Raw genomic sequence first — 17,757 nt, 5'->3', positions numbered from 1 at the left:
GACTGATACTTTCACAGTCACCCCAACAACTGGAGAAATCAGCTTAGTGGAATCTCTAGACTATGAAGCTGTTCAGTTTTATAATTTATCTGTGATTGCTGTGGTATGTGTGTATGTGTAGTACAGTGTTCAGGAACAATTGCCATCTATATTCATTGCATACACTAAAATTAAAGTACAGTAACACTTTTCAAAAGTATAGCTACACGTATATGTGGATAGCAAAATTGGCACTATCTTTTAGGAATTTCTGTTATGTTGGTGTTATTGCAATACAACAGAACATGGGTTTTTTATAATGCCATCTTGGGAAGCAGGATAGCTTGGTTAACAAAGTATAGTCTCTCATTAATGTAGCTATTATGTACTGTAGTGTTCTCGGTTACCTGTATTAAAGGCATCATTTTATTTCTTCTGGTTACGGGTTTATACAGTGTCTAAAATTCACCAAATTATATTTTCATAACACAAAAATAAGTATTGTGACAGATAATGTTCAAATCTCCCAATTTGTGGCAAGTATCAAAATAATGTGTGTACTTGTATTATGTATCATATAACGCAGAATTGTAGATGAATATTTTCAATGTATGTTAAACTACCTGTAACTGACCATGCATTTAAGCAGTGACCGAGTACTGTAAATACTGCATTTTATTAGAGTGTTGGATTCTGTGTACCGTATAGTAAAAATCTTCAGCGGTAAAAAAACATTCATGAATTTGGCGAATAGCGTTCAATTCGCCAAAGTTTTTTCGTCAATTATTTAAGATGATCACACGAGCACATTGAGTAACTAGAACTTGAGATGAAGATCAGCTCGTACCACCATGCAATAAAGATCGAGCTGATTTTGGAGATCTTGGTCTTCCTAGGATTGTGTCCCACAGTTGTAAGCACTACTTAGGAGAGCAATTCCAACTGGCTTCCCTTTCTCACTTCAGTTAGTTTGTTGTCTCGTGTTGGATTTGGCCAAATACTTTGATATATGTGATAACCTCTGTTACTGGAGTTCACTGAGAAGCAAATATGGTTGCTCTCGGCATCAAAGGATATAGAGAAGCATGCCTTTGCTAGCACGTCGTTAGATCAGTAGCTACAAAACGAGCTAGAAAGGTACTGCTACAACAACACTAGCTACTTATACACTTACTACACTATACTTAACTGATGAGTTGGCACCTTGTCATTTTATCCTTACTGAGATCCTTATTTACTGTACAGTAAAAACTTTGGCGGTAAAAAACTTTGGTGAATATTATTTCAATTGCCAAAGTTTTTTTAGCCAATTTTTTCAACAGAGAGGTTTCGTCAAACTTTTTTACCGCCAAAGTTTTTTACAATACGGTATGTGACTGGATTTTGGAAAATCATCCAAATTGCACATGAGACGTTTTGAAATAAATTATTTAAAGAGTTCAATTCGTAACTTGCCAAGGATAGCAAGCATGCATATGAAATATAAAGAATACATCGATTTACAGTAGTAACCTTTCAGCTTTCAGTACTTATACGTAGCTGCTCTTATAGAAAGTCTGAGAAGTTAGACTAATGAAGTAGTACAGTATTACAGGTGCTCATAATGGGATGGAGGGTGGCAAAGTTGGCAAGAGATAGACTTTCAAATGGAGGTAAACCATTATCAAAGTCCAGACACAAGATGGCTGCCCAGATTATTTCTCCATTCCCCAATGTTTCAAACACACTTATTATAAACAGGCTGTAAGACTAGGTGTCTTACAGATCAGATGTCTTACAGACTTTTACTTGTGCTGTAAAGCCTTAAATGTACAACCAAGTACTAAGAATAATAAGAAATGAAGTTAAAATTATGTTATAAATAAATAATTATACAGTGGAACCTGTCTATAATGGTCACCTTGGGACCAGATATATCTGGCCTTTATATACAGGTGGCTGTTATAGAGAAAACCTGCATAAGGTGGTCTGCAGCACTTTATAGTAGCTATGACCGTTATAAATGAGTTATTATTATTAAGAGGCTCGCGCCAACCGCAATAAAGTAATAATTTGGGTATTTTTATACAGAAAGGGTAAGGTGAGCTTGTTATGAATGTTGGTTATAGCTACTGAATACGTTCATGCAATGAAGCCTGATAGTTTATATAGCATTCATTGAAAGGAAGGAAGCGTGATAATTGCGCATTAATTGAAATGGTGACGTGGTGTCAGACCATTGGCTCAACAAACCACCATAAAAGGAAGCGACCGCTATACGAAGGATGAAGTTATGTATACAGTGATTCATAGGCGAATTCTTGGTTGGCTGTTATATGTGTTAGACAGGTGACCGCTTAATGCAGACCACCATGCATGCATTTATATGGGAAAATATTGGGACCTCGTGACCATAGCTGTTATGTAAAGGTGACCGCTTAATCCAGGTGATCATAAACAGGTTCCACTGTATAAATAATTATAATGTTCTTGAAAACTACGAGGCCTAGAGACATGTCATTGAACTAAGCAGGGATAGAGTCGCCTGCGAATGAAGCCACAATCATATAATAAGTACACCTGTTCATGCTGATGACTTGACCGTAAATGTAATTCTATATAACGCCCAGTACCACACCCTTGTTATTGCTTGAAGGAGAAGATTATAGCATGTACAAATTGAGCTGGATCCTGAAAAAACAGTTAAAATTATAAGTGGAATTTTTCTCAAGTAAGTTGATAACTTTTCAGCCAGCCAGACAATTAGTGGTGACAGCAAAGGTATCAACAACAGACATGTATGGTTTGACTCCATCACAAATTCAGAAATAGGCTGTAATGGATGCTGTGCTTTTTCAGACATTTGAACGAAAAGATTTTGAAATATTTTTAGCAGATCAAGCAGTGCTGCAAGTGAGCCTAATTTCAAGATCATGTGTTATTCCATCCATGAGTTACTGTATTACATTTTTTGAGGATCCAGCTCAACACATACATACTATAGTAAACGTCAGCGGAGTGATAGCAGGAGAGCCAGAAGCTACTTTACATGTAAATAATAAGATTACAAGTATGTTTAATGTTTGTAACTGTGTGTTTTGTGTGCAGGATACCCACTCCAGGCAGCAGTGAACAACCAGCTGATGTGCCTACCAGCTGATGCACTCGTGAACAACAAGGTAATGAGTATAGGCACACTAATCTGTAGCTTGAGCAAGAGTAATCCACCCGTTCCCACCTCTGACACTAAGCAATGAAGACCAACAAAGATTGGTATTATAAATGGTATGTGATTAAATTCATGCATGGGTACCAGTAGTTAGTGTTTTTCCCCCTTGCAGATTTTATCCTGTTAAGAAAGAAAGGAACTTAACAATGTACCAATGACTGAACTGCAGTTTGTAACTACTGCACAATTCTATTTTTTTCATTTAGCTACTAATGTTTGTATATGAGGTTAATACCTTCCCCGGGTGCTACCATAACATCAAATGATGCTATGGTAGCACTTACAGAAATGGTCATTGTATTACCTACCGGAAGTGCTATCATATATAAAAGCTTAAAATTTGACTGCTCAATAGCACCTACTATAGGTGCTACCATACAGTAGCACATCTGTGTTAACAATGTATGTAATACTTGTATTGTACACCTGGCTTGCTAGCTGGAATTATTTTTCAACTTAACTACTATTCTACTGTGAATCTTCAATAAACAAGAAGATGCAATGTTACATATACAACAATGTGTAACTACCTCCTGTATGTTGTGCATGGCTGTATGCATAATATTATAGACTGTGATCACTGTGCCAAATAATGCTAATGCCACACCGCTGATATACTGGCACATCACCAGTGGCCTCTAGTTACAATAGAGTCAATTGTGCCATATTAGGATCATTAGCCAATTGTGACCGGGCCTGCGATAACAGGGCATGTGGGCACAAACTGCACCCCATCACACAACAGGTTGTATCTCAGTACTGGAACAGAACATCTGCATTCTGTAACTTGCATCAAAGACAATTAAAAGTTTTCCAAGAGCTCAAAATTGCATTGCAATAGCATAGCAGTATAAAAAGATACGAATGATGGAGATTTCAAAAAGTAGGAAAAAATCATGTGCCCACATGCCCTATTTTTGCAGGCTCAGTTGCAATTATGCTTTCACCACATCCCTTGTTGTGCATAGCCTCACTTCACTACTGAGTCATCTTCAGAGACACATTACACCTACAATATAAACTTTCAGTACTTGACTTGATTTTTGTATAAGTTATGCTTTATTGTGGTTTTCTTATGCCAGTTAAACTCCCTTGCCTGTGTATTTATGCATATGCATCATTTCCACTGGCACACACTTCTCTGAATGCTGCTATGGCACTGTTTATGCTTGCCCAATTGGTAGGTTGCAATGTTACTGTATGTACTTGGTTGTATGTAATCCAGTCTTAGTTATTTTATAGATACAATAAAAATTTAATAATAGTGCTGTGTGAGCTCATTATTTGTTGATATGCAGTGAAATCAATAGAGGAAAACATTTGGCCTACTACATCAGGCCATCCACCAGTATACCACCAATTCTTGTCAAGCCAGGTCCTTCACAAGGCCAGAAACAGCCTTGGAGCTTGCCATATTATCCAGGACAGATTCTGCTTAAGGTTACGGGATAGTCACGGGCAATCAATCAAAATTTTGAATGCCTATCGATTCTTTTTGAGAAGACCATAAAACCAGTCAAGCAACGTGAAAAGTTTCAAATGAAGGTGAAGCCCTTCATATTTAATGTTTTTATGTAGCTACAGTGTAGTTTGAGGCAGGTGGAACACTACAATTTGTTGTAGTAACACAAGTAAGCCAGCCCGTACATCGCTCAGTTCCAGCTGTCACTACCATGTTTTTCTGCCGCCAAATACAGCAAAAGCTGTAGGCTGTATTGGCATTTCTAGGGCATAGTGATACTGTATATTAAATTTGTTAGTTCCTGTGGAAGCGTTTTTGGCGTGTTTCTCCCCAGTGACTCGGATACAAGCCTTCAAAGAGCTTGTTTCACCTGAAAAAACTATTAAAAGTTCAATAAAACGTCTATACTACCAGTAACTTAAAGAATCGCTTCCACAGGACCTAGATATTTTAATTGTTTAGCCACTTGTGTTGAAATTATAAGGATTCAGTAATCTGTTTGTCTGGTTTTTGGCGGCGCGTTTTTATAAAACATCGCTCTAGTGTAGACCACACACCCAAGAACAGTCGTTGTTCTGTAGTAAAAACAAACAAGCACAATTAGTTGTATTGCTAACACAACACAGTTGTTGAAATTATTTATCCCTGCTTGGTTTAAAGCAGGTTAGGTAATTTGTTCCGCCCACGCATTTTAAACTATTCCGTAACCTTAAAACAACCTCAAATATTTGAGTAATGCAATATGTTGAGGGTCAAAATCAACATGGTAGTTTAGCTCTGTTGGTTGTGTTACCTGCGATTTGAATCAGTTTTGTAAAATTAGTAGAGTGGCATAGTGCGATAGTTGTGCAATTTTTGATGCAACTATGTAACTTTCCATATAAGTTGTATTCCTTGAGAAATATTTTTTTTGGATATAGAGCCATTGCATATTGGACCTTTGGTGACCTTTACAGCCATTTTTGTCTTGAAAATTCATTATTTTTGTCTTGAAAATTCATTGTTTTTGTCTTTATCTCCCTGAGGCATCATTTTGCACAGTTTCAAAAGAGGTGTTGCTAAAACGAACTACTTGGCTTTTATTTGAAGTACAGTAAGTAGATGATTGCATTCCAAAGTTATGATTATTATGTTAACCATGAAATTCTATGAATTTCTTGCCCATTAGTAATTTACACCCCAAGGGCAAAGACTTTCATCACTTAAAAATGATCATAGCTTTGTAGTGGAATGAGATGCAAACTTCAAACTAAAGTCAATATAGTTCTTAGATCAACACCTTTAATTTGATACCATGTTTTAACAGTGTAAAATTATTCCTCAGGGAGATAAAGACAAAATGATTAATTTTCAGTGAAAATGGCTCTAAAGGTCACCAAAAGTCAAATCTGTGATGGCTCTATATTAAAAAACATATATGTAACCATCTCAGCAAAAACCCGACTTGTTCACACAATAAATTTTTATTATTCACTCAGCAATATCTGCAGTATTCAAAGAATGGACCACCAGCCTTCTGTGGTATATACTTTTGGAATTATAGTGCTAGACGGTAGGAAGAGCAAGATAATCGATTTGTACAGTGACTATACTGCAAATAAGCTACAGGTGCTTACATTCACAGCCATAACTTCCGTTTGGATTAGTCTACAACGCTGCAATTTGGCTTAAAATGTTCACCATGGATCAGCACATTAGCCAAGGTATAGCAATAGCCCTGTAGATACTTGCATATATGGATATGAAGGCGGTTTGGTAGAAGAAATGATGACGATTTTGTTTATGTTTACCGCATCATAAACAAACGCACGTGACACACATACCGTTGGATCTAGAGAAACAAAACAGATTTTCAAACTCTCCATGAACAGGCGAATAAGATAGTATATAGTTTTAATCGATTTGAATCTTCCTTCTTCAAGTACTGGCCTGATAAAAACTTGCATAATTTTTTTTGTAGCATGCATAATTTTACGAATTATTTTATTATTTCGATTTTCTCAAAATGCATGCTTGTGCGAACAAGTTGGGTTTTTGCTGAGATGGTCACATATGTCACAAAGAGCACAATTTGTGTAGAAAGTTTCATAATTGTATCATAAAATGTACAAAATTCCCATTTTATGGTGCTATGCCGTTCTGCTAAGTTTGGCCACATAACAATTATATTATCTGTTGTAATATACTATGGTAAATGTCCAGTAGCATTTTTTATAAAGAAGAGACCTTTAAAAGATTAAATTTACTATATGCCAGGCATTCGTGTATACCGCAATGGGCATACGTATATACCGCAATGAATTATATGGTCTGGTTTGCATAAGCTAGTAGTAATAAATTGCTGTTTAATGCTAAGTTTGCAAATCCAGAGGTTTCTAGCTCGAACTATCAAATTCATTCACCAAACTCATGATCAATGGGTGAGCTTCCCCTTCATTTTCTTTTTTAACTTCTTTTTCAAAGAAAAAAAAACCGTAGTCAAGAAAACATCTTGTGCCTTCTGTAAGAATCATTAGAAACATTTCTTTTATCTAATATGACAAAATAATTTTTTTTCTTTTATAAATTTTCCTGGGCTAGATGGACTGCCCGTGCTACCACTCCCAGCACTGGGTGTTAAAGTGCTGGACAGCTGGAAACACCAGCAATCAAACAAGGCCACCAGACTCCAAGCAACCCTCGGAGCAGGCCAGATCAATATTGAGATATTGATGGACCACACAATTCGAAGAGTGATGACACCTCAAGTACATCACTGAAAATCTTAAACTTAAAGTGAAAAGCAAAGCCTACATCATAGCCAGAATAAGGGTTTCATAATTAATGCCACGTTTCTCGGCCAACATAGAAGCAAGCTTCCTAAAAACTGTTGTAGCAGTGGGCCCCATGCCACCAGTAGCTGCAAACACCAACGGTGAAAAGCAAGCTCTCTCATATCTCTCTAACACATTCATCATATGCCTATCATTTCTCATGTTCAAGAAGCTGATAACATCTGGACAATTGGGAATGAAAATAGGAGCATGCAAAAAGTTTAAACACCCAGACATCGAAAAATGTACGCTGCCTATTTTGACCCCAAAAGTCTCTGGCAACAAAATCAAGATGGGCACTATCTTCTCTATTGGCAGTAGCAAATTGCAATATGACAAAATCATTTTTTTAAGCTTCCTTTGGGCTACAGTGAAAGTCCTCTTAACTCTCTTTGCTGTGGAAAACATCATGATACGTGGTATCCAGGTAGGCCGCAGCCTATTATGCCCAAAATTTTACCTATTATGCTTATGAGCATTGCACAAACATTACGCCTATTACACTCAAATTTATGCTTTCAAAATCATAGAAATGACTGTTTTATTAGACTACATTCGTGTTTTCTGACTGGTGTATATAATCAACAATGACACGATCAAAGTAGATATAATTTATGTTCTTAATCATAAAAATAATGTTTTAAATATATAAAATGCACTAATAATACTATTATTGGTAGTGATTATTTGCTTTCTTTCAGGCGCATATTGCACATTTTAATTAAATTTTCAAATATCGTCCCTATTATGTTAGCATTCTGCCTGATGCTTTTGGTAACCTATTATGCTTTAAATTATGCTGGCATAATTGGCCGGGACCTATATCCAGGTATTTGCTATCACTTACATTAATTTAAAACTTTCTTTTATCATGAACAATATTGGACATGAAAAAGTACTGCATATATTTTTGGAGGTGTTTTACATGTTCATGCTTACCCATTGCAATGAATGCTTTGTACTAGAGGCTTTGGCTTACACTGTAATGTACATTTATTGCAAATCTGGTCACCAATGCTACTGAATCTGTGAAAAGGGATTGTATAACCTTTCCAAATTTTCAAGTTTTGCTTATTATAATTTATCTCTATCTTATTATAAACTTTGTTTAACCTATTGCCTCAAAATTACACTCAGTAATAGTGATAGGCTAGGGGGTATACTTTAATGAAAATTTAAGCTGCTACACACCCTTTTCACAATTCAAATTAATGCAATCGGAAAAGCTGTAAGATCTCTTTTCACATTTCTGGTCACAGTTTGAGTACAAACTGTGACCAGAAAAAAAACAACTAAAAACTCACATAATTATCATTATGTGAGTTTAATTAATTAATTAATTATTTTCGATGTACAAACTCACATAATTATCATCTTATTGTATGGTGATATTCAATAGGTATAATTTGTATCCCAATAAAGTGAATACCTGTATTATGAAGGAAGTTGTAAATTATTATACTTTTTATTCTCTTGCAGGATTTAGGTTTTCCTATGCTAGCATCTGCTGCATCAGTTGTTGTTACAGTGACTGACATCAATGACAACCCTCCCCTGTTTTTACAGTACAATTACACTGTTCAGGTGCCTGAAAACTTGCTAATGGTAAGTGATGTACATATTTGTGTATGCAACTAACAGTAGGTTATTCAGGCATGATCAATAACATCATAGAATAAGTTTTGGAAATATCTACAGTATTATGCTTTTCAACTGTAAAACTCCACTTATGTTCAATTGTGCTGGATTATGCCCCAACTGTTTGTACTCTTTAGAAACTTTTATCTTTACTAACTATTTATTATACATACTAATATATTTATATTGAAAAAATGAAGTACATACGTAGGTATCCAGGTGATTGAACTTGAATATAACTTACTGTGAAAGCAACATACAGTACAAATCTGGATGTTTCTCCAGCCATTACAATGTGTTGGTGTTGTTCACTACTGAGCTAATTTTAAATCAATGCATGGCATTTCTTAATCAGTTATTAATTATTGTCTAAGTTGGAAATATAAGTGTGTGGAAGTCCCCTTTTCACAAATACGGTGTAGCCCCATGGGAAATCTCTACATTGAGCTGTAATAAAAATTATTTTGTTCAATGCCAAACAGGGATTTTCTTACAGGGCTATGTTGTAATGCCATCATTCATGTTATTTATTGTTTCACTAGCCTTTATCACCTGGAACCTTACACTATGTATTAGTTAGAAAGGTTTCTATATTTATTAGAGACCGAAGAGCGATGTGGGCAAGGCTACTCACAAAGTCAATGACCATGGCTGCAGGCCAAGGTGGGTAGCCCACATCATTTGAAGGGCTCTAAATAGCATAGAAACCTTGTCCACCCATTCTAAGTGATTTAGAAAATTTCCTATTGAGAGAAAGTGACAAACTGTGCATACTAGCATTAGGATTTATCCTTAATCATACAGTACGATAGTAACTGTATAGTAGGGACCACAAAAGAGTACGCATGGCCTACAAAATTACATCACCCAAAAAAGCCTCAATTTTCCCTGACGATGATGAGCCAGTATTGGTTAGGTAAAATTAAGCCCAAACAAGCTTTCAGATCAACACGAAACGCTTTCAACAAGAAACGCTTTCAACAAGTTGTTACGGAATTTAAAAAAAATTATTTAAGGGAATTTTCTAGTGTCTGACTGACCGACTGACTGACAGACTGACTGACTGACTGACTGACTGACTGACTGACTGACTGACTGACTGACTGACTGACTGACTGACTGACTGACTGACTGACTGACTGACTGACTGACTGACTGATTCCTTCAGACAAGTGTAACTTTATAACGGCTAAGACTAAGGGCTTGATTTTTTTCACTGCTTGACGTCGCTTTGGCCCGAGAGGTGCCTTTTGGCATACCGCAGTATGTACAATGCATTATTCATGTTCTTACCAGTGTCTTCCTTTGTGTCCCATTCATCTTTGCTGACAGTGAAAAGTGTCAATTAATTTTAGTGGTAGCTCGTGTTCGCTTCCCTTTGTAACGAAATTGTCTGTATTTTCATAGTGACTACTTCGATTGCAGGGTTGCTTTTCGAATAGTTCTTAATTCTTACTGCTGTGTAATGTGTTGAACATAGCCGACAATGAAGCATAATGGATACTGCACTTTCAGATGATAATTGATGTAACTAGGGCATGTGACACCATATCTTTCAGTATGCGGGGATTCTGAGGTGCTTTTCAAACAGTTCTTGATTCGAAATGCTGTGTAACAGGTTGAACATAGCTGACAATGAAGCATAATGAATACTTCACTTTTCAGACAATAATTGAGATAGCTGGGGCGTGCAGCACCATTTCAGATGCAGTATGCGTGGGTTCACCAGTCATAATAATTATTTACAAAAAAAATTAATAAACAAGTATACAGAAAATTTGGAATTTTCAACTAGTGTAGGGACCATAGCACATCAATAAAAAGTACTGAAACAAGTTGGAGTAGTCCATGATATTAAATCACAGTAAAACAATAAGAAGTGTTATATTCCTACTGTGCTCAAGATACCATAACAGAAATGCACAGTAGGGATATACACTTCTTATTGTTTTACTTTGATTTAATATCATGGACTACTCCAACTTGTTTCAGTACTTTTCATTGATGTGTTATGGTCCCTACACTAGTTGAAAATTTCATTTTTTTGTATACTTGTTTAAGTTGAGTTAATCATGTCAGTGCCACTGCACTGATGTAACATTCATAACCATGCATGACTATAAAACCGTTACCAAGTATATACAAATTACTATGCCTGGCTAGAAAGACGCTTGTATTGTAAGCTAATAAGAAGCAAATTGTGTGTTAGCATTGAGATTTATCCTTTGCATTTGCTGCATCAGTGCCGCACTGTGCTGGACATTGGTAGCTGAATGCTAATGATGCCAGTCTCATCCAAAAAATAAGCTAGCAGTAAGGACATAATTTTTTTTTTGGCTTTGCCGATATTCATTTCATTAATGCACATAGTAAACAACCACTGGCAAGACCACAGGTTAATAACTATTTATATCCCTACCACAAGTTTCTATTGGATTTAGTAACTTCAGACATCAAAAGGAATACTACATATAATATTCAAAGTTAATTATTTTAACACTAGTTTGTTTAACTATTAGTTTTTGTATACTGTAGCATATACGTAGCTATGATTTACAGGTGAAAATAATTTCTGTATGAATATTAAACATGGATACTGCATTAGTGTGACTGCTTTGTTAGATTACTAGCATTGGTACCTGCCATACATGCAAGACCATTTCACTTTCCACATTAACCACAATAACACAAATCAATGTATTGGAAATGAACAATTAAAGATCATGTCTTAAAGTAGCATGTATGGTGATATACATGGCATGAACCTTATTCCACCATTATGCAAGCCTAATAATGTGAATATGAGGTTAACTAAACAGCAGAATTGCATGTAAGTAAAACCAATAATTATCAAGACATGTGCAAATTATGTGGTGCTGTCCTATCATGCAAGCACTGTAATATTGTGATCAACAAAGAGTACTTAAAGTACAGTAGTACTACTTCTTGTAGCTATAACTGAAAGCAAAGGCTGTAGAAAATTAATTTAACACTAGGGACCTGTTGATTTTGTCGGCAAATGTTTTGGCATAATGGGTGGGTAAAAGCAATGAGCAAAATGCTGGCATCAATTTTTGTGAAGTGGACATAAAAATTGTACAAAAGATCAAGATACTCTAATAGAACAGTCAGATGTGCTAAAATATCGACAATACATAGCTAATTGTTACAGGAACAACAAGTAACAATTGAGATACCCTAATAAAACAGTCGCACATATTAAGCAATATTAGCTAGTTTCTTGCTTTACATGTTAGAAGTAATTGCTGATGGAAAATTGAAATACTCTAATAGAACAGTCACTTTAAAGCTAAACTGTAGCTTTGCAGTTGAAAATATTCAATTAACAAAGATCAGTGCTGAGCAAAATTTATAATTCTTGAGCAAAATATGGAGCATAATAGGTGAAAAATAAAAGAATTGCTGGAAAGAAAAATAGGTGAAAAAAAAGCAAACTAGACTGGTCCCTATTTAACACACATGTGCACACTTCTTGGCTAGTTGCTTTTATAATTTAGGCAAGTAGTTAACATCATAAAGTATTGGAGTTACAAAGAGTAAGAAATAATAAAAAAGGAACATACTCTAATAAATACAGAGACAAACGAAAACATGTATACACCAAAAGGTAAAAAAAAAGTATTATCACTGGTGGGATTCAAACCCTCACCCTGTACAGCAGTAACCGCAACAACTTCATGGAGCTGAGCTGTGATTAGCAATGAATTAAATTCAGCTGAAAGTGTCTCTGCATCATGGCCTTCAGCATGATGTAGCAGATGAGGGAATGCATGTAGAAGCTTGCAATAAGCATAGCGATGTAGTCAGATGGTAAGTGATTCATTTCGCATGTGAATTGTTTTGATATTTCATCAATAACTGGCAATTAAAATCTGTGTCATGAATAGGTGGCACTGAGAAGGATCTAATCACACAGAATTACTTATCAGCACTAATAGTAGTGTAAAAACATTGGAAATTACTGTTACTGCTTTCAGGTGGGAGACGAGATGTTGTATTAACATAAACTACAGATACAGGTGTATCATGGTATTCAAAATATATATCAAAAGATATACATTGCTTGAAGGTTCTTAGTTTACTAATTTGTTAAGCTGCTTTACTGTAGGGTTGCTATTGGAGTTTTTGTACAGGACACGATATTGATGCTGTATTAATAAAATATAAATATATATATATATATATATATCGAGACACACGGTAGTGTGTCATGCGGCCCAAGAAGCTGGCGCGTAACACCTGTGAGTATATTGACAGGAAGAAAGAAAATGCAATTTTCGCACCTCCGTAGCTCTGTGTTTCCTTGATGAAACAAGATGATTTTTGGTGTGAACATGCCCTCCAACTTCAGCACTCCACATTCCAAATTTGAGCAAAATCACTTCACGCATTCCTGAGATATGCAACTTAAAAATTGGCTTAGTTTCTTCATTTTTTTTTCTTCTTATTTTTCTTTTTCTTGTCGCACACTTACAAAAACTGCTATAAAACGCGAACACCATATCTGATTGCCTCAAAATTTGGCACCCAGAAGGGGGGTATAAACGCACATCTTGGTACCAACTTTGGCTGGAATATGATAAACAGGCAGAGTTATGAGCGAGTATTCACGAAAAATAACACCAATATGTTGTCACGCCTACAGGGTAAACCGTGTATGGGAAGAAGCTGAAAATCGGTGGGTGAATAGGTTAACTATAGAACCTCAAACCTTTTGTGGTTTGAAAGAAATCGAGCTAAAAACCAGGGAGATACAACGAAAAAAAACAACAGTGTATAACAATTATGCAATCGAGATTAGCTAATAAAAACAACGATTGCTTGCCACACCCACCAGATAAACTGCTTGGGATAATGCTTTGAAAATCGTTGTACAGATGGAGTAATCATCTTAGAAAGGCTCATCAATGGTGTAGAAGAATCAGACTAAAAGCCACGGAGTTATAACACGAAATCCAACTTGGTGCAGCAAGTGAGAGATCGAAATACTCTAATAGAGCAGTCATCCTAATAGAGCAGTCACCCTGAAGAGAATTCAAGAGATCAGCTAGAAACAAGAAACTTGTATAGAGATCAGCTACACACAAGTCACCCTGTAGAGAGATCAGCTAGAAGAAGTTACCTTGTAGGGAGTTCATGCAACTATGGAAAGAGATAGTTCATCTAGAAGAAATCACCTTGTAGAGTTCAGCTACAAAGAAACCACCATGTAGAGAGTTCAGCTACAAACAAATCGCCCTGTAGAGAGATCAATAGAAGAAGTTACCTTGCAGAGAGTTCAGCTACAAAGAAACCACCATGTAGAGAGTTCAGCTACAAACAAATCTCCCAGTAGAGAGATCAGCTAGAAAAAGTTACCTTGTAGAGAGTTCAGCTACAAAGAAACCATCATGTAGAGAGTTCAGCTGCAAACAAATCACCTGTAGAGAGTTCAGCTACAAGCAAATTTTCCTGTAGAGAGATCAGCTAGAAGAAGTTTCCTTGTAGAGAGTTCAGCTTCAAACAAATCACCCTGTAGAAAGATCAGCTAGAAGAAGTCACCTTGTAGAGAGTTCAGTTACAAAGAAACCACTATGTAGAGAGCTCAGCTACAAACTAGTGACCTTGTAGAGACATCAGCTAGAAGAAATTACCTTGTAGAGAGTTCAGCTACAAACAAATCACCCTGTAGAAAGATCAATTAAAAGAAGTTACCTTGTAGAGAGTTCAGCTACAAAGAAACCATTCTGTAAAGAGCTCAGCTGCAAACAAATCACCTATACAGAATTCAGAACAAACAAATCACCCTGTAGAAAGTTCAGCTAGAACAAGTTACCTTGTAGAGAGTTCAGTTACAAAGAAACCACCATGTAGAGAATTCAGCTACAAACTAGTGACCCTGTAGATACATCAGCTAGAAGAAGTTACCTTGTAGAGAGTTCAGCTACAAAGAAACCATTCTGTAAAGAGCTCAGCTGCAAACAAATCGCCTATACAGAATTCAGCTACAAACAAATCATCCTGTAGAGAGATCAGCTAGAAGAAGTTATCTTGTAGATAGTTCAGCTACAAACAAATTACCCTTTAGAGAGATCAACTAGAAGAAGTTACCTTGTAGAGAGTTCAGCTACCAAGAAACCATCATTTAGAGAGTTCAGCTTCAAACAAATCTCCCAGTAGAGAGATCAGCTAGAAGAAGTTACCTTGTAGAGAGTTCAGCTACAAAGAAACCATCATGTAGAGAGTTCAGCTTCAAACAAATCACCCTGTAGAAAGATCAGCTAGAAGAAGTCACCTTGTAGAGAGTTCAGTTACAAAGAAACCACCATGTAGAGAGCTCAGCTACAAACTAGTGACCTTGTAGAGACATCAGCTAGAAGAAATTACCTTGTAGAGAGTTCAGCTACAAACAAATCACCCTGTAGAAAGATCAATTAAAAGAAGTTACCTTGTAGAGAGTTCAGCTACAAAGAAACCATTCTGTAAAGAGCTCAGCTGCAAACAAATCACCTATACAGTATTCAGAACAAACAAATCACCCTGTAGAAAGATCAGCTAGAACAAGTTACCTTGTAGAGAGTTCAGTTACAAAGGAACCACCATGTAGAGAATTCAGCTACAAACTAGTATCCCTGTAAAGACATCAGATAGAAGAAGTTACCTTGTAGAGAGTTCAGCTACAAAGAAACCATTCTGTAAAGAGCTCAGCTGCAAACAAATCGCCTATACAGAATTCAGCTACAAACAAATCATCCTGTAGAGAGATCATCTAGAAGAAGTTACCTTGTAGAGAGTTCAGCTACAAACAAATCACCATGTAGAAAGATCAGCTAGAAGAAGTCACCTTGTAGAAAGTTCAGTTACAAAGAAACCACCTTGTAGAGAGTTCAGCTACAAACAATTCGCCCTGTATAGAGAGCATCTAGAAGAAGTCACCTTGTAGAGTGTTCAGTTACAAAGAAACCACCATGGAGATTTCTGTAATCAATATATGTATTATATAATTATATATAATTTGTACATTTACTGATAAAATATTTAAAGTACATCTACTACATCTTTTCTACTGCATCTTTTCTTCTTCCTGTGGTAAAGAAAAAAAGATAGGTTAAAAAAGTCCCAAAGCCGACCATAAGCCGGCCATAGGCCGGCTTTGGGGTATACAAATATAAAAAAGAAATGAAATCTAATCCAAAACAGCCAAGCTGTAAAGAAAGTGTGCGGCCCTCAAAAAGGCTATGGTGAAAAAAGATGTTAAATCCAAGGTGGCGGCCAAGAAATGGCTGTGATGGTAGGTTAATGGTAAAAATTTTAATAATGACAATTCAGGTGAATTTTGTGCCAAGACCAAGCAGCACAAAAATTCACCTGAATTGTCATTATTAAAATTTTTACCATTAACCTACCATCACAGCCATTTCTTGGCCACCACCTTGGATTTCACATTTTTTTCACCATAGCCTTTTTGAATGCCGCACACTTTTTTTACAGCTTGGCTGTTTTGGATTAGATATATATATATATATATATATTATGAAAGAGCTTCATAGTGCAAGGCTTTGCCTCACACTATATAGCTTTCAGCTACATTAATAGAGACTAATAGAGCAGTCCGGTATATTCAAATGTATTATATAATTAGTGCCAATTTTATACTCAAAAAGGCTAATTTTTCTGGGGGATGCTCTTAGACCCCTTAGAAAGAAGCACTTCCACATGAGTCGGTCATACACATTGCACTAAATGTATCAACTATACCCTTTTTAGCCCCAATATTCTTCCTATGCACTTGGAGCACTCAAATCCCTAACCACTGAGCTACTGCTATTGGTATAGGTTGGAACACAGCCCAAGATTCTAGAAACCGAGGCAAATCCAAGGTTTCTAACATTATGAAGAACAAGGACGTGGTTCCTAGAACATGACTTGGTGTTTGATGATTGTAATTGCACTATATATATTTTTAAATCCAACAATCAAAAAACAAATTTTAAGTATATTTTGCTAAATAAAAAACAATGAATATGAATGTCTGAATAAATTGCTCAGCAGGTTTCTAACCAATACAAGGAGGTTTCTGGTTTCTTAGTAGGCCTGTGCCTGTTATGACGGCATAATTTTGAGAATAATAGGTAACCAATTTCGTGGGAATAATTCCAGATTTATAGGATGGTTACAGGCATAATTTTAGAATTATCAGATGTCATAATCGGTAGAATTAAGGAGTGTGTCTCTTCTTGATTAGCTAGAAGAAAGAGTTAAACTACATGTACTAAGTATGATATATTGCTGATATTATTATATGAGCTCTAGCTGAAAGGGATTGAAAAGCCTCTAAAAGTTCGATATAATTATGTACTCTAATTTAATGCTCAAATACTGTAATAAAGTAGCCGGATCGTTTCATGTTAACCAGATAACTTTATGATTATCTCTAATTCTGAAACTTGTGTGTACCTTATACCAGTGTATCTCTTCAAGTCTTTAAACACATTGATGTCATTATCTACCCTTACATAGCATGTAGTTCAGCTTTAATATTATTGCAGATAGCTATTCAAAATCTGTTGTAGCTACTTATGGCTAGAAAATGATGTGTAAGATGGAATACTTCATTTATGACTGTAAATTATTTCTGGAAAAACTACTTATATCAG

At 36.0% G+C, this 17,757-nt stretch overlaps 1 protein-coding gene across 4 annotated transcripts in view; it reads left to right on the top strand.

Annotated features, from left to right (window-relative positions):
• The window catches only part of LOC136246544 (uncharacterized), a 108,709-nt gene that overhangs the window by 15,169 nt on the left and 75,783 nt on the right, over positions 1-17,757 (top strand). For all 4 annotated transcript variants that reach the window (XR_010696593.1, XM_066038042.1, XM_066038043.1 and 1 more), the window contains exons 7-8: positions 2-103; positions 8,942-9,067. Coding sequence is in view for 3 of the 4 variants with exons in the window: in XM_066038042.1 (XP_065894114.1) it covers positions 2-103; positions 8,942-9,067 (228 nt within the window). In the remaining variant the exon portion in view is untranslated. The remainder of the gene's footprint in view (position 1; positions 104-8,941; positions 9,068-17,757) is intronic.

The sequence above is a fragment of the Dysidea avara genome, chromosome 2 (genome assembly GCF_963678975.1).
Source record: "Dysidea avara chromosome 2, odDysAvar1.4, whole genome shotgun sequence".
NCBI classification, from domain to species: Eukaryota; Metazoa; Porifera; class Demospongiae; order Dictyoceratida; family Dysideidae; genus Dysidea; species Dysidea avara.
This window is presented reverse-complemented; position numbering and strand designations above follow the sequence as displayed.